Source organism: Mauremys mutica, chromosome 22, assembly GCF_020497125.1.
Source record: "Mauremys mutica isolate MM-2020 ecotype Southern chromosome 22, ASM2049712v1, whole genome shotgun sequence".
Classification (NCBI taxonomy): Eukaryota; Metazoa; Chordata; order Testudines; family Geoemydidae; genus Mauremys; species Mauremys mutica.
The window spans coordinates 1,370,227-1,388,127 of NC_059093.1; the positions used below are offsets into that span (position 1 = coordinate 1,370,227).

A 17,901-nucleotide genomic window follows, 5' to 3' on the forward strand; every position below is an offset into this window, starting at 1 on the left:
TCACTCATTCTCTAGTCACCACAGAATCTCCCTAGACAAGATCTGAAGCACTAATATAAAAGAACAAGCAGAAAACACTGACAAAAACCTTTCAGCGACAAGCAAAAAAAAAAGAACAAGCCCGATTCTTTCCATCTCCCCAAGTCCTTTTTAAAGAGCAGCACTGGGAGCCAAGAAACCTAGGTTCCATTCCAAAGCTCTTCCAAGTAAACTGGGATAATGCTTCCTTGTGGCAGAGGAGCATGGTGAAATGTAATTCATTACTATTAGTGAAGAAGAGCTTTGAGATGGGAATGGAAGGGGCTAGGAGAACACCACCACATTCTCTGGGCTAGAGCTCTGCGCAGGACTAGCGTAGAGACCTGCAGTAGGGCTGGGATCTCACAATAGTGAGAGGGGGATTAAAAAACAATCCTGCACAGGGCTCCACTAGGGGCAACTTCATCTTTTATCAGAGTTTGTTCTTTAACACACTTTCAAAATTCTCTAACTCTCCACCTCACCATTCCAGACTACTCTGCCATATTACCCACTCTTCACATAATACACCAGTGCGAGGGGGAAGGAGGAGGAGACAGTAGCCTTCACCCTTGGACTATTTTACTTATTTTCCCTTTAAGGAATCTAGATAACATGCAGACACCTGTAGCAGATTCCAGTGAGGCAAGTGCTCTTCCCCACCCTCCGCCCCCAACCTGCAGCCATTGGTCATGGGCTGCCTTTGTTACTGGAGTCTACGGAGACGCTGTGTTTTAAAAATATTCAGCTACAGGTTTTTAGGGCAGGGGGGCTCCATGCCTACAGGAGACCAAGGCTTAGCTGGAAGGCAACGTAACTGTTGCTAGAGCTGTTAGGCACCTGCTAAAGGGTCTCCATATCCGCTTAACCCAACATTAAAATACCTGAGTCCTCTTAATTTATTTCAGTCGTACTGTAAATGTATTCACTAACAAATACTCTCCCAGCCCCCTTTCCAGGTTTAGTACTTCTTGATTGGAATAAGAGGCTCAAGACCTACACAGAGTAATTGCCATGGCCTCTCTCAAGTCATCCAGGTCATACCTACATAGTAGAGCTAGCAGACACTGCTGGATGTGATTCTGCACATAACATATGGCAAGAAACAGTCTGGAAAGTGTTTGTTACAGGGAAGTGGTCATCCAGCAAAATGCAACCTGGAAAGATTTAATGAGCGCAAAAATCCTTCAGGAAGTTTCAGTCATTTTTACTGGTTTTTTTTAAAAGACGACAGACAACTCTTGCCCATGAGCTGTCCCAATCCTGATTATTCCAATGAACTCCATGGAGCTGTGGTCACTATTTCTGATATTATTGGCTCCCCCTGCCTCCCATAGTGTGTTGTGAACAAATCAAAGCTGTGCCATTCCAGCACATGAATAGGCCAAAGCCTCGGCTGATTGCTTTTTATAATACTCTTTATTTGATTAAAGAATTTGTATTCTTTGTGTACACTGGAATGTGTTCTATTCCCTAAGTCATTATTATACAGGGTTACAAAATTTTTTTTTTTAAATATTACCCCCAAAGTAATTTAAGAAAAATGCTCCTTTGATGTTTGAAACTAAACTTGACTCCATTTTAAAATCATACAGACAAGCAACTCTTGAACACAACTGAATTAAGATTCATAGTCTACTTAACTACAGGACAGGATTTGCTTCCACTCCCCCAGAACATATCACCCTCACATGGAAAGAACTGGAGTTACGCTTCCTCACTGATGCATTTCAGGGAACAGGGGAGAGACAGCTAACTTCTTTGGCAGATGACCCTACAAGCACTGGTGTGCACTTAGTCTCAAACAGGTGTTCTCCCGTTGGAGCACAGTGCACAAGTTTCTGGGACTTCCATGAGCAAGAAACTTCATTTCCTGTCACCCACAAACCAGCGAAATAGTTATGTTTGGACAGAACCATGAGGCCTTGCTACAATGGTTGTTAGCAAGGTTCCTTGTTGAAGTTGTGTGATCAGCCAGGCACAGCTCAGATGCAGTCAGGCTGAGACCACCACCCAATGTCATAAAAAATGGTTCTAAAGAAAGTAAGAGAGAAGTGTTTTAAGTGAGGATGCGGTAGGCAATGCTATTCCAGCCTAGTCAGAAAGGAAACACCTTTTCTGTGGTGCAAGGGAGTGTGGCTGTGTGCAGCCCTCACACCACAGGGCAAACTTAGAAGCACTACAGTACATTTGACTTTTACCTGAAATCTCTGTGCTGCAACCCAGGCTTCCTTTCTCCTACTCCATCAATAAGTGCCAACAGGATCAATCTCCTCTGCTCTTATGCAGGCCCATGCAGGCTTATGCAAGCATGAATGTGTCAGAGTAATTCAGATCTGTTTATGGGGCTGAACAAGGCAGGTTCCATACCCTTTTACAAGCTGCAGCTAGGAAGGGCTAAGATGTATACTGGCAGGTATGAGGGCTCAATTTACTGGGGGAGATTCAAATGGATCAAGAAAGGCTCCAAAGATTGTTAACTTAAACCAGGCAAAATAATTGTATAAATCTGGCCTAGGGGCTACACCAAACAGTGACAGGAAATTCCAGCAAAAGTGAGTACTTCCAGGTGCTCCCCCTCCTGCAGTTGGAACCAGTCAATTCAGAGGCTGCATTCTCTCTGCCAGCTGGGAGACAACTCTGCTCTAACTCACACCAAGGGCACATGGGCTCACTGTGGGAGCTGGCCCAAGTGCAGGTCCATCACTGAGAAGCAGAGCTGAACAGGCGGCAAGTCAGGAGTACAGGCAAAGGAGAGGAACAGGTTTACTACAACCACCCAAAATCTCAGCTTTAAAACTGAGGTCTAGTCCGATCAGCTTATTCCATTCCCAAGAGAAAGGGATCCAGAAGGCATAATGCCCATGTATAGAATATTTTAATGCATATTTGAATCCATGGAAACAAGGGCTGGAGGCAGGGGATAAGTTAAAATGGCAACAATCAAAACAAAAGAAAGAGAACTCTTGATATACTAAAAAGGAAGAGAATGAGGTGTAGTTTCATTGTGGGACTGAGCTAAGTAGCCAGCTTTGTGGGAGAGAGGAAGGGGAGGTATCAAAGCCAGGGTTTCTCAATGGAGATCCTGCTTTACTGCTGGCCGGTAAAATCTGCCAAAGAAATTAGCAGCCTTTCCCCCATATGATCATGTCAATTCTCTGCCAAAGAATGCCCGTGATCCAGAAACACTGCAGCTGGGCAGACAGAACCGTGTGTCCTAGCAGAGAGAGGGCTGCGGCGTTCCAGACATTCAGAATAAACTTCAGCCTTTTTTTCTTTTAATTTAAAAAATTCATTTGTTATTCCCTGCTTCTGGCGTTACAGGATTTCGTATTTGTCCACCAAGAACGTGGTCTCAGTGGAAAACCTTACAGGGCTGTTCCCATCTACCTGGGTCACTTTGGTAACCTGTGGAGATAATACACACAGTTAGTTCAGCATTTGATATTCTACTTCCAAAACACAATTAAACAGAGATTTTTCAATTCAAACCAGGACAACAAAGGGATTGGGGTAGCTGAGCACATCATCTCTGAGCCACAAGGTCAACTTCAGCTTGAGAGCCTAAGTAAGAAGAGTTTAGTTCTCAGCTGTCCCTAGAGGACAACAATCCAGTTACTTCATTTACGGTAACAACTGGGTTTCTGCTCAGAGCACCCTGGAGAGAACTGAACTGAACTGTGGCTTCTGGTTAAGGTTCAAGGTGGAGAAAGGTCACACTGCTGCTGCTCATTTTGACCAGGCAGGTGGATAAGTAGCCTTCGGTTCCCCATCCTGTGGCTGTTTACCCCACCCAAACAAGTCTTCACACTAAGACAAAGGGAATTTTCATTTGCTTCAGCTGATCTATCATCCTTCGCCTTCCACCCCAGAACACTTCTCAAACACTGAGATAGATGGATTGCTTTTGCCACCATCTCATGAGGACAAGTGTGACTAATGCTTATGAGAGGCACTGAGGAAGAAATTCAGATCCAACTGAAATTGCAGGGCAAGTTTTAGAAAAGCTGAGTGGAATTATCTGAGATGGAATTTAGCCAGGATACGAGCATTAATGCCCCAGCTCATGAAAAACAGCTTTAACACAGGTGCCTAGGAACTTTGTCTCTTCTGAAGGAGATGGCAGCATAATGCCCCTAGCATCAGGCTGTGTGCACTTACAGAGGGCTGGTCTACACTACTGCGGTAAATCGATCTAACTTACACAACTTCAGTTACGTGAACAACATAACTGAAGTCGACATAGTTAGATCCACTTACCATGGTAGCTACACTGCACTGTGTCGACAGGAGAGCATCTCCCATCAACTTCCCTTACGTACACAAATTGATGGGAGAGTGCTCTCTCATTGATTTAGTGTGTCTTCACCACACCTGCTAAATTTACACTCGCATCTATTGCAGCAGTGCAAATGGTGTAGATTCACCACAACCACTTCAGGCAGTGCTTAACCATTTCATGGACGATTCCCATTTAGTACTAATCTAGCCACACCTCCCTAGCTTGAGAGATCTGAGAAATCCCAGCACAAGCCATCCTCATTACTGCTGCCTACTCTTTCAGCAGCGCCAGGTGGGAATAATGCACTGGGCTGAAGGAAGGGTATTCTCCATGCAACTTGCAAGGTGAGAGTGGGAACTGCAGCAATATAAAATGAAGAGGCTGCTCTTGGGGAAGATCCAGCAGAAAAAGATTAAGAAGAGAAACTATCTGAGAAGAGGATGGTGACACAGAGCGTGTGGCAGAGCAAAGGGAAGCCAGGGCTGGACAGTCTCCAGGAGTATCAGTGACACAGCTGAGTGGGCGCTACGAATGCAGAGCCGGGCACCTATCCACAAAACAATTAGTGTGCCTGTTCATTCCGAGGACTGCAGTGCATTGGGCTTCTAGGCAGAACCTCTCAAGCTCTGCACCAGGACCCATAAGAAGTTGGGGGTGACCATACCTGTATGTTGCAGTAATTCTTTTTGGAGATGAAGGAGACTTGCACCGGGAAGAAGTCATTGGGCTGCCCGGCTATGCTGAACTCCAGGCTGCCACTCTTGTTTTTGGCATCTATCACTGGCAGGCACCATTCAAGGAGATTCCTCCGGCTGTCATGGCGATACTCCCCATCAATCTCTCCAATCACTGGGGCGCCAACACTGGACCTACAGCAGGGCAATAAGGAGCTGCTCATTACCTCATTTGAACACAGGTTAAAGACACACTTGTAACAGCCCCAAAGAGGACAGCTCACCTCCTAAAAGCCCTCCAAGAGCCACGGGTAGAGCCCCACCAAATTCACGGCCATGAAAAACGCATCACGGACCATGAAATCTGATCTCCCCCCGTGAAATCATTGTTTTGTGTGCGCTTTTACCCTATACTATACAGATTTCATGGGGGAAACCAGCGTTTCTCAATTTGGGGGTCCTGACCCAAAAGGGAGTTCACAAGGTTATTTTAGGGGGTCACAGTATTGCCACCCTTACTTCTGTGCTGACTTTAGAGCTGGGTGGCCAGAGTGTGGCAGCTGTTGGCCGGGCACCCAGCTCTGAAGGCAGTGCCTCTTCCAGCAGCGCAGAAGTAAAGGTGGCAATACCACACCATGCCACCCTTATTTCTGTGTTGCTGCTGGTGGCAGCTCTGCCTTCATATCTGGGCACCTGGTCAACAGCTACTGCTCTGCATCTGCCCAGCTCTGAACGCAGTGCTGCTGCTAGCAGCAGCGCAGAAGTAAGGGTAGCAGTACCGCAACACCCCTCTACAATAACCTTGTGACCACTCCCCCTACAACTCAGGATCCTTACAATTACAACACTGTGAAATTTCAGATTTAAATAGCTGAAATCATGACATTTACCATTTTTTAAATCCTATGACTGTGAAATTGACCAAAATGAACCATGAATTTGGTAGGGCCCTAATCATGGGTGAGGGAGGGAGAACAGTCAGTCCGCAAAGTGTAAGAGAGGCAGTCTCAGCTCCTCAGGTGGGGGAACAAGACAGCACTGGATTTACAGCAGACACATGCATTTCACATGAATGCTGCCCCCTCCTATGCTACCTCCATGATTGCTGGAAAGGGAAATAACCTACAGGATATTTACAGGTACTTGCTGACCCCATCCCCATCCCCAAATCCTACTTACGGCAATGGGATTGTGATGACCACATCATTCAGTTCTAGGCTCTCCTCTTGCAGCTCATATTCAATGTTAACGTCACAACCATTCCCACTTTCCGATGGCCAGCAGTTAACTAAGGGCAAAAAAGCGCACATTGGATCATGTTACTTTGTTTTACAGAACAGGCCTCTGAGAAAGACATACTTAGAAAAATGCAGGAGGGCACTGAATGAAGGAGGAATAGTCATCAATAACAATCTCACCCAAGAGATGCCAGCCCACTTGAGTGAGTTCCAGAGCAAGACACTCAGTATTATCTAGCATTACTGAAAATAGCTATTGACTGGCTAAAGTGATTGTTACAGAGGGAAGAGGCACTAAAATCGTTTCTTCCCTTGGATAAGATCAAAGAGTAAAACATTCTGCTGAAGGCAGAGCCTGCTGTAGCAGATGGGCTGTCATTTCCTATCCAAGACCAGTCACAGCTTCTTCAGCCCAGGCTCCAGTATCCTACCTGAAGAATGCCACATGCATGTTTGCACTCACTTGTCAGTGGAATGAAAGACTCTTCTGTGGTCTGCAACCTCCATTTCAGCACCCCAACATCACTGTTAATAGGGAATGATTTCTCTGGGTTCTTCAAGCCAATCAGAGATTCAGCAGTAAAAAGTTTCTTGTCCACATTTGGGTGAGTCTGAAATGAAGGAGACGGGAAGACACAGACTGGGTAAACTGTTCATTGTTTTAGTTTTAACTCAATAGACAGCACAAATGTGTCTAGGTAATACTGTTTCTTGTGAGGTGCTCCTGACCACACATGAATACCTTTGCCAGGGAAAACTGCTGACTTCAAAGTGCTACAGGATTACGGTTGCTTGGCAATCCAGAGTTCGCTCCAAGAAAGAGAAGACCAGTTTACCAAAAAGTTTCATTTGGCCTATTTCTCCGTTCCTCCAATGCTTTCTGTTTAAAAGGGATTCTGGCAGATAAACTGGGGCTGACATTTAGGTTTTTAAAAATAAGTTTTAATGAAGCTTGAGATCTGCAGGAATATTTCCACTTAAAAATAAGTTTCAATTTGAATTTATTTTTCACAAACAAAAGAACAGCCCCCTGCCGTGTTTGCAGTCTTCTGCAACTTGGAACAGACTAGAAACCAGTGAAACTGTTTTCCTGACCAAATTCAGATAAATGCAAAAGTTAAACCATCTAAATAGGGAAAATTAACACTTGGATTATAAAGAATGAATTTATTATATTACAGCAACAGATGTGAGCAGCTATTTCAGCAAAGCCATTTTTTGGTGATTGGCATCTAAGTTGTATTGGAGAGAGAGAAGCTGACACTGCCACCTGACTCTTCCTGGAGCAGCAGGTGCTGGAGTGTTTAGGAAGAATTCTCAGCCCCTGGGAAAGTGATAAGGACTTCCATCACTAAACACAAGGCCCTCTGACCAATTAAGCAGCAGCACTACCTAGTTTGTAGGCGTTGTAATGGTGGCCATGACACAGGGCATATAAAGTGGGGAAATCTTCAGGGCTCAGCAAGCACATGGAATCACATGGAGAGAGGAAAGGTCGAACATGTGACAGTCTGAGTTTACAGTACTGACTATAACCCAAAAGCCGTGGTTCTAGAGACTGTCTCTGATATTAAGAGCAATGACAACAGCAAAAGTAACTGGGAGAATAAGCAGTTTTCTCGTTGATTAAATCTTTCTTCATTGGCTGAGAGTAACTGGCTATAAACATTCTCTTCCTTACAAAGGAAGCTCTCATGGTATAACTAGTGTCAAGCAACACAGTGGGACTGTTGCAAAGTCCAAGTGAAATCAAGTGTGCGTCAATGTTCATCATGGGATAGATAAGGTTGTGGGAGCATGATAAGTGTAAGAAACTGTATTTTCAAGTTAACTTGAGTCTTTTGAGCATGAGATTTAGCCCTTTATTTGTGCTGCACTAATATTTACTGTAACTGTGCACTATTTTCCACTATATCTATTGGGAGAACTTGGATAAAAATATACATTACAGTGCTGCTACCATCCATGACAGAAGCATGTACGGAAGCCAGGACCATCAGCCGGCCTTACCTGTAGCTGTACCCCCTTCTTGTCTTCATTTTCTACATGGAGCCGAATCCGGGCAAACTTTTCATCTAAGATCCTCAGCATGATCATGCCGTGCAGCTCCATGTTCTGTAACCCACCATCACGGCCACAAGTCAAGGAAATCTTCTCCTCGATTTTCATATGCACACTGCACAGAAAAGAAAGCCCAATACACACCAAATGCCTGGTTTGACAGGCAAGATAGTTGTTTCCTCCTTTTAAGATCTGACAGGGACAAACTAAGTTTTTAAAAGGGTGCCCAAGAGGATGTTGTCATAAAAAGAATGACTCAGAGTGGTGCAGAATAGAATTATGGAAACATACTCTTCTGCTCGAAACAGATTCACACAGAAGACACTAGAATCACCTGAGTGTGGTATAAGTCTTGAACAGATGAGAGCCCAAATACAGAACCCTGGCTCTTCTTCTGCAGAAAGCTCAGGCAGTTTTCAAAAGAAAGAGCTAAGCAGTGGGAGGAATTCTACATTTTACCTTAAAAACAAATGGACACCTTTGGTGCTTCAAAAGACACTAAGTGAGTTTATGTACGGCTCTGCCAAGCTATTCTATTCAGTACAGAATAGAAAACATGTAGGCAATATGAAAACTTGTCTAGAAAGGAGGGCAGCCCTGGTCATATTTTTCACTTAACCTCATAAAACTGGTATAATGTTGTCTCTAATGGGAGCAGATGGCTCTGTGCTCCAGCACGGAAAACTGGAAATTTGCATACATGTACTCTAACTGGCAATTAGTCAGGAACTCTTCAAGACTGCACCAACACTCAGAGCAGGGAAAGCAGATTTCTGATCCAGCCACCTCAATACTTGGTATCTGCTGACAAACTGAAAAGTCCCAGACAAAAGCAACAAAAATAGTTAAAGAGTCAGAGGAATGGAAGTATGAAGAACTATTAAAAACTCTGTATAGCTTGACTAACAGCAGATGGGGAAGGTGGGAAGATAGCTGTCTCAAAGTATCTGAAGGATGCAGACACCAGGAAATAAGAGTATTGGGAGAAAGGGAAAAATTAGGCTGAATATTTGAAATAAAAATTCAGAAGCAGAGGGGTAAAATTTCCAAATCACCTAAATGACTTAAGAGCATGAGTCCCGATAGCTTTCAATGAGATTTAGGCTCCTAACCACCGAAGTCACTTTTGAAAATGGGACTTTGCCTAAATGAATTCAGAGCCGCTTGAAAATCTTACACAAGAGCTAAAGGCCAGCGTGTAAGAACCGAATGGTGGGAAGAAATCCATGTTATAAAATAAAGTGAAGAGCTCTGACGGAGCTAGAAGCCATCACTGGAGTCTGCAGTCACACTGAAAAGAGCATCCTCTTACAGCCCAGGACAATACCCACCTCTCCATGTTAATGGGTGGAGCGAGAACCTTGGCTGCCTCTGAGGAGCGCTTGCCTACAGAAGAGGTCATGATATTTTCTCCTTCTGATTTCAGCTTGTCCACAAAGTTGTCCACCTCCTTCCCTTTAGCTCCAAGCTTCAAAGCCTTACTGGGACCTGATGGTCTAAAGAACAAAAATAAGATGTAAGCATCTATCCAACAACTATGGTAGCAGATACAATCTTTCCACAGTTTTTTCACATTATTACAATTAGACCATTCCAGCATCGCAGCTTTTACTTTTTGAGCCCTTTTCAAGACACGTTAAGAGAAAGGATAGTCTTGTGAGTAAGGTACTGAACTGGGACTTAGGAAATCTGGATTCTGTTCCCAGCACTGCCAATTGCTCTGTGACCTTAGGCAAGTCATTTAATCCAGACCTCAGTTCCTCATCTGTAAACTGGGGATAAATCATACTGTCCTGCCTCACAGATCTATCTGTCTGGTTAGATTCTTTAATGTATATGAGGCACTTAGATACTGTAGTGGTGAGTGCCACAACAACTCCTATAAATAAAAAGGGCCGTCTAGAGAGCATGTGATGGCTGCGACAGGCATGGGCAGCAATTTAGGCTGTTAGAAGAACAACAAGTACAGATCCACTCAAGTTCAGAAGAGAGGTTTCTGCTTTACGAAAATTATCAGTACTGTTTTAAAACAACCCAGTGGGAGTCTCCAGCATCTTTATTCCACTCAGCAGCCGCATGCATAGAAGCACCATGATTACTAGAAAGCTGCAAACATGCAGAATCATGAGGTAAAGTGAAAGCTCAAAACATCCAAAATACACAATAGCTGGTAGAAAAGCTCTAACTTAGCTAGAAGAAGAAACTGACATATGTACGAGGTAGTAGAGAGCACTAGCACACACACACTGTCCACGGGTACCTTACTTACACATTAGGTGCATTTTTTTAACATCCCTCTATATCATTTAATTTCACTTGTCTAGCAAAGCAGTTAATCAGCAGGACAACCTAAAACTGGACTCTTTCATTTTAACAAACAGTCCACAATATCTTTTCCCTTGCTGATGGACATGGTCTATCTTAGAGCCCTGCACCGGACCATTTAAATCCCGCTTCTGCTATTACAGCGACGGATACTGCAGGACCCCAGTCCTGCTGCAGGGATCTACACTAGTCCCGGGCAGGGCTCTAGTGTACCTGAACCGGTCTCATACCTGGCTGGTGCTGGTGCCACTTTGGGCTTCTCTGTTTCAATAATGGTCTCTGTGATCATGGCCGCAGTTGTACCCCCAGACACAGCCGAGCTGCCAAATCCACCAAAGCCTGGTGCTTTTTTGCCCTGTCTCTCTGCATCCCTTCGGGCCTGCTGCAACTCCTTGGCTTTACGGCGCATTTCAGCCTTTGCCTCACGCTCTTGAGTCTAGAGGAAAAAGATCAGAGACTGACTAGACCTTTAAGACTTGGATCTATTCCATGCATTAATCAATGAGAGAAAGAGGAGATGAAGGCAGGACAGGTTGTTTACAAAATGTTAAAATAAATTTGATCACTGAAGAATTAAGGGTTATGATCAAACTTGGAACAAACAGCAACTTCACAGTACAAAAAGCAGTAATTCCTGGATACACGACAGACTATTTCGTTTCCAACAACTAAGACATGGAATGGCTCTGCCTCACCTCTCTGACTGCTCGGAACACCTTCTCTTCATGTGAGTCCATCTCTGTGAAGGTCCGAATTTGTGCCAGGTTTACGTTCTCACGGTAGCCCAGGGCAACAATTTCATCAAAGGCAAAAATCAGGTCAAAGCAGTGCTCAGAGATCTCGTTCTCCTCCAGAGCTCGGCAATATTCGGGAATCTGGTTAGGGAGAATAATTAAAGAAGAGTCTCTGCAGAGGAAGAGAAGATGACTACCTCAGCTAACCCTCCTACCACACGTACAGGGTGAATTCACCCTTGTGCAGAGATTTAGCAGAAGGCCTATGCACTACTTACATTCTATTTTGATGGTGTGAGACTTAAGAGGTGCTGAGGCCTCGTGTAGGATCTTCACTGGGGTTAATTTCAACCAAAGGTATCACTTCTGTGATCCTCCAAGCCTCACTTGGCCCCAAAATGCCACCCCAATGCTATCTATTTAAAGCCATTAACCAGTCGTTTTTTCCCATGCTTAATAGGCAGATTGAGTGTCACTATTAAAGCATGCATTTTTAAGACTAACTTTAAATATAATATTCTATTTGAGCTACGTTTTAACAATAAAAGGCTGAACTGGCAGCAGATACCAAGCTGTGATTTCCAGGAGTTCCCCTGACTGTTTTTGGCTGACAGACAAAGCTTTATATAGACAATACTATGAATACATATGCAGATAGATTTTTACAGTAGGATTACTACTATAGCAATTGCATACAGTGAATTAAATCCACTCTACTTATTTATTTTGTACAACTGGTACTAAGGTTTTGTTTACAGCACTACATAATTGTTAACAAATAGTCAATTTACTGAAGGATTGGGCTGTTTTGGTTTAAATCTCAGTAACTCAAATCAATATGGGCCTCAGTCAAGGAATAGCGCAGAAGCTTATGGGATGAGACTCAATGACTACTTCCAGGTCACTAATGGACCATAGGAAATCAGATTCTGTTATGAGGCAGTAGATACAGCAGTAATAGCTCTCCAATACAGCACTTTGTAACATCACTGTTTCGGGACAAGATCATCTGAATTTTGTATTAACTAAGCTTGGAATAAAGTCTTACCACTCTAGAGAATAGCCGGAGTGTTTCTAGGTCTTCCAGGATATTGCTGTTTTTGGTGGTGATCAATACCATATACAGCTTCTCCATTGGCTGATATACATATCGCACACTCTCTGTCTCCACAAATGTGTGTTGTTTCCCAGTGTTCATAAGTTTGGGGAAGGCTGCCAGCAGCCCCTCAATGCGGGTTCGAGTCATCTCCACGAACTGCCGAGAAACTATGGCCTTCCCTGCCTTTGTGCAGACGGCTGCCGCCAAGAGCACCTATGGGGAATACAAGCAGTGGTTAGTTTCATTCATCAAGCAAACAGATTTTCTGAGACTAGACAGTCTCACAAAACCTTTGAGATAATGTTAATTGTCTATGTAGGTGAAACTCTTTGGTCAGAGACCATATATTCATGCTCATCTGTATAGTGCCTAGCATAATTAGTGATAAATAAAAAACATTTACATGAACATGTACATTTTTCATCCATGCTTCCTCTTAGCATGGAGAACAGAACTCTTGTAGGGGAGACCCATTTCTGTTTTTGATGCTGCTCCCATCCCCCAAATCCAACTAATTCATGTCACTCTGTTCAGAGCTGACATAGCTAACTAACCTGAATTCACAGACTAGTTTTAACACAGAGGTAGGGTACAGTAAAATCGCAGAAGTGTTCTGAACAAATCTTTCAGATTGACTTAATAAAGCATAAGCACACAAAAAAGGATCTCAAATGCTACTTGCTAGAGTAACAAAGTAAGTTACATACTTCATTAACATTTTCTTCAGTGAGGTTACTAATAGTTCAGTCACACCAAAAGATCACTTGCCAATGGGAAGGGCAAGTGTCAGAACACAGCTACTAAAACATTAACCTCTTGCAATGCCTTCAAAGTGCTTTGGCCATTATTAAAATGCTGCTACCTGTTTCATAGATAAGCTTGTTTAAAAGGGACGGTTATGGAGTTTAGGCCCAAAATTTAGCCTTTGAGGAAAATTATAATATTTTTTACCATATCTACTATCAACAGAAAGGATTTAATGAGATTTCTTTTGAAGATTCTTTTCATCAAACTTGATTTTTTTTTAAATGATATTCCCAGGTTGTACTGGAAATTCACACCTGAACATTGTGTAGTTGTAGTAGAACAAACACAGAGCTCTGAATGGTATCATGAAACTGACAAGCCAAGTTTTATTGTCCAAACTGAGCAACGCGCAAAAAGTAATCCAAAGGCAAAGATACTGAAAAGTAAGGTAGAATTGTTTTAAATTCTATTTTAATATAAACATTAAGAACAAATGAGGGAATGCTTTTAAATTTAATTTTTCTTTTCACAGTACCCCTTTAAAAAGTCAATTGATAACATATTTATGCTAATAAAATATTAAACATATTAATTACTGTTCATTGAGCATCTCTTGGGCTTTTCAGAGATGTTATCACACTACTGAAATTCAAAAGTAGTGAGACAGATGCAAATTTATCTCTTATAGTTCTATCAGTCTCCTGCAACTTCCTATCAAATAATTTTTTTCTACTGGAAAAAGATTACCGTAACTTCTTAATTGAATTGTTTGGCCATACAAGGCAGATTCTGTTGAAGTCTCATAAAGACTCAACCATTGCTTCTTTATTTCGAGCTCTTTGTTAGTTAAGCAAATACTGCAATTATCCAATACAGAAATTTAAGACCCTTTGCCAAAATATGCTCATAACCACACATTGTACAAGCCACTCATAGTGGACATAATGCTTGGATGCCTTGATTAAACCGATTATATGCCATCCAGACAGCAATGTCCTTACATTAGTCCAACAACTCAGAGAGTAATGCAAGTCCATGGTATGGACAGGTTAGAAGTGAGCCTCAGGCTCCAACCATTGCCTAGTAGGGACTCAGAGCATGGTGCTGGACAGTCCAGCTGCACCAAGCATACTTACTGCATCACTCACAGGTAATGCCCCTCTTTAAAGGGGCACTTCTGTATGAGGGACTGGCAGCCTTTGTGGAGATGGGAGCTCCCATCAGATGAAGCAAAGGATTGTGAATGGAAAGCAAGAACAGGATTGTAATAACGAAACTTTTACAGCATTCAACCTTCCTAGGATGGCCAAGTCTGACTGACTATCACTTGAATGAGACAGTAAACACACACACAAAAGAAATCATGAGGTTACACTAAATAAGACAGCCTTAATATTCGTAACAGGCCTTTAAACTGTACAGGCATTTAACATAAGTTTACCTAAGGGAGTAGTCACAGGTTATTCCATGCTTATAAGGTACCACAGATCCTGTAACTGACACTATGCCTCTGACTCAAGAGCTACCACTTTGGAAGCAAAGACTGATGATGTGTCATTGCTTCATCCCAATCACTGACAACCCAAACAGAACAGCTTATAGGACAGTAAAAATGGCACGTGTCAGGTTTGAGCATATTCCACTGATCAGTCACACCATGTGGCTTTGGACATTGGCCTGTTAGTGTTGATTTGATGCAGCTAGTACTTTGATAAGCGTGTCAAGAGAGGAGATTCAGAAAAGTTAACAGCATCCTCAGTCTCTACTCTGCAAGGATCCAGAGTATGAAAATACTGTTTTACAATATTAAATGTCCCAGTGATCTGAGTAATCTAAGGCTACTAGATAAAGTATTTCAAGAAATTCCTATCTATAAGCAAAGCTACATATGGCAGCTTGCAAATCTTGTTTGTAACTTAAAGACAGAATACATTAGCAAACCTCAGATTCAGTTGTTTGGATTTCTTTGATTAGATTTAACTAATACTGCAAATGTGCCACTTGAATATTCAACTAGGTTTTAAAAGGATGGGTCCATTTATTAATTGACAATTTTGTTACTGAGAGGACAGTATCTTCTGGGTGGAGAGAGCACATTACACACACACCACATTAAAAAAAGTAAGAATTTTTTAACCCGCCATAACAATTCTTTTCAGACTATTAATTTGTGAAAGCAAGGGATAAGCCTTTTTAAAGGTACTTAAAATCCCTATTGTGCTATGCAAACAATTAACTCCTTTGGATAGAGGACAAAAGTTAAACTAGGTATTCTTGGTTTGCAACTTTTGTTTTAGAAGTACATTGTTCTTAGCTTCACTAAATTAAGTACAGCATTTTTCCAGCAATAAAAGGTGATAGCAAAGCAACTCCTTGTAGCAGGAACTGTGAAACGTGAATAGTGAAAAATTATATCAAACTAATACTCAGTCACTACCCGATATTTGAGTAGAAAGGATCTGATACTATCTATGAACCTAAAACAGGGATTAAGTTATACAGCACTTGATTTTGATGCAATACACATTTTGCTTACTAAGAAAAGGTTCAAATTACTTCAATTTTTTTTTGCCCTTAGTACAAATATTTTTCCCCACTAAATTCAAAGATCACAAAAATAGCTTGAGGGAAGAACAGTTATTCAAAGGAGCAATCCCAAAAGTTACTCCTTTTAAATTAAGCTGTCCTTTTGTGTACATTATCTCATACTGCACTTTGCTTGCTAGATTGTCATGACTTGTCAAATTTTCCTCTAGTTCACTTAACAGGTTGTAATTAAAAAAATTTTCTCTGATCAAATCCAAGTTGTTTCACCACCTCCAATAGGGTATGACGCTGTTTTAAATCCATTTACTAATTTATTGAGCAATGTAAGCAAATTACACTATCTTTGGCCCCAAAAACCACATGCTTGAAACTGTGTACAAGTCATGCTACTACAAAGGAAGGAGAGTTAAAAGTAATTTACTGCAATTAGGAGCCAAGCTAACCTCTTTACAATACAAAGAACTACAATACCTGAGTTCATAAAAAGAGAATAAAATAATTGCATATCAGTTTCAAATCCCCTGCATGAAGCAAGATGGATAACAATTTGTATAGATCGATGTTCGTGTATAGATCATATAGCTCTTCTTACATGTTTGTACAAACTCTGGATTAACATTAAACTAAGGGACTAGTAATTCTGCATGCCCAATTTGCCATGGCTTAAAGGAACCTGATTTTCAGAAAGTGCGAAATAACCACTCTCTGAAAATAAGGTACCCCCAGTTGGGCACTCAAAGTCAGTGTTTAGTTTTGAAAACCTTGGCCATGGACTATATAAAGAAACCAACATAAGTGCATTTTCTATAAGGATGGGGATCTGAGGTCAGAACAGGATTGTAAGGACAAATGAATTATTTTCCCAGACCTATCATTGATTCATGTGATTTTGTGCAAACCACTTAACTACTTACCAACCTAAAACTGAGATATCATCTACATCACAGGGTTGCTATTGCCTGTACAGTACTTTAAAAAAAAGCATATATGATAATACTGTAATTCAAACAGCCAATTTTAATCAAATGTATGTACAGTCATGATCTTATACATGCATATATACACACATTCCATTTGTCTCATGTATTGCAGGGTGCAATATTTTGCATTTCTATAGATTTCATAGTTGAAAAGTGCTAACTGCTTTACTCAATATTCAGTTCTCTCATATCAGTATCATTAGTCCCGGATTATAGATGGGGAAACAAACATATAGAGGCAAAATAGAATGCCAACGTTCACTCTGAGAGACAGCAATAGGAAGAAGACTACAAAGGTCCTGACTCCAAACCCTGTGCTCCAACCAGAAGTTGTCAAACTCCAGGCCACAGGCACTTGCTGGTCACTGGTTCCCCTTGTTTCAGCTGTCAAATTAGACTGAGGTCCAAACCATACTAGTTTCATTTTCCTTGTAAGCAGCTGCTGTCGTTGCTGCAGAGGTCTTATGTGATGAAGAATGGGAGTGGAGGTCTGCACAATGCAGAACAGGAGGCAAAGTGCCCCCAAGACACTCTGTTCCAGTGGGGCTGGTCCCAGGAAGGTCTGGGAACCCTGCAGGAGAAGGCTGCTTTGCAAGGGGGCACAGGTGTACCTAGGCCCCGTTTTCCTCTGAGGACCAGCCCCAGGTGCAAGCACGGCAGCATGTCCCGGATCCGTGCAAAGAACACGTAGAGATCGCGGTCTGTACCGGGGAAGGGCACCCACCGCTGCCGGGGTGCAGGGCGGGCCAGGCCCCATGCGAGGGTCTGAGAACCACGGCTGCGGCGACAGCGAGACAAGCCGGTAGGGAGGCTCCCGGGCCGGGGAGGCGCGGGGCCTCGGGTGAGGGGCCCGGCCTGTTTCCACGGAGCGGCCCCCGCGGCAAGGCGCTAGGAAAGGGCACGAAGAGGCCTGGTGCCCCTTTATTTCGGGGCTGGGCCCTGCTCCTCCCCCCCGTGTCCCCCGGCCCAGCCTCCTCCGGCCGGCTCCAGCCACGCCGAGTGCCCGCTACCCAGGAGGCCAGGCTGGGGACGCGGCCTGCTCCTTACCATGGCGGCGGAGCGTGTGTGCGGCCCGGCGCGCTCAGTCTCTCGCTGCTCCAGCAGCGGCCGCCGCGTCTCCCTCCAGCTGCCCCACAAGATGGCGGCGCCGAGCCACGTCCCCAGCCGGAAGCGGCGCCACGCAAGGGGCGGGAGCG

The 17,901-nt window shown here is 43.1% G+C and overlaps 1 protein-coding gene across 1 annotated transcript; it reads right to left on the reverse strand.

Moving 5' to 3' along the window:
• Positions 1-1,418: 1,418 nt before the first annotated feature.
• On the reverse strand, positions 1,419-17,896 carry ARCN1 (archain 1). Its single transcript, XM_044997234.1, has 10 exons — positions 17,753-17,896; positions 12,381-12,644; positions 11,294-11,473; positions 10,829-11,034; positions 9,605-9,769; positions 8,223-8,388; positions 6,676-6,823; positions 6,154-6,262; positions 4,965-5,169; positions 1,419-3,426 (listed from the first exon to the last, which is right to left on the reverse strand). Exons 1-10 carry the CDS (start codon positions 17,753-17,755, stop codon positions 3,337-3,339), a joined length of 1,536 nt encoding a protein of 511 aa, XP_044853169.1. The 5' UTR covers positions 17,756-17,896; the 3' UTR covers positions 1,419-3,336.
• Between the last annotated feature and the right edge of the window lie 5 nt (positions 17,897-17,901).

What these genes read in the sequence shown, in the direction of transcription:
- ARCN1 (XM_044997234.1), bottom strand. An exon ending in TGTTCCGAGCAGTCAGAGAG is followed by an intron (nt 11,035 to 11,293) that starts GTGAGGCAGAGC and finishes TTTTTCCTCTAG; the next exon opens with ACTCAAGAGCGTGAGGCAAA. An exon ending in GTCATCACAATCCCATTGCC is followed by an intron (nt 5,170 to 6,153) that starts GTAAGTAGGATT and finishes GCCCTGCTGTAG; the next exon opens with GTCCAGTGTTGGCGCCCCAG.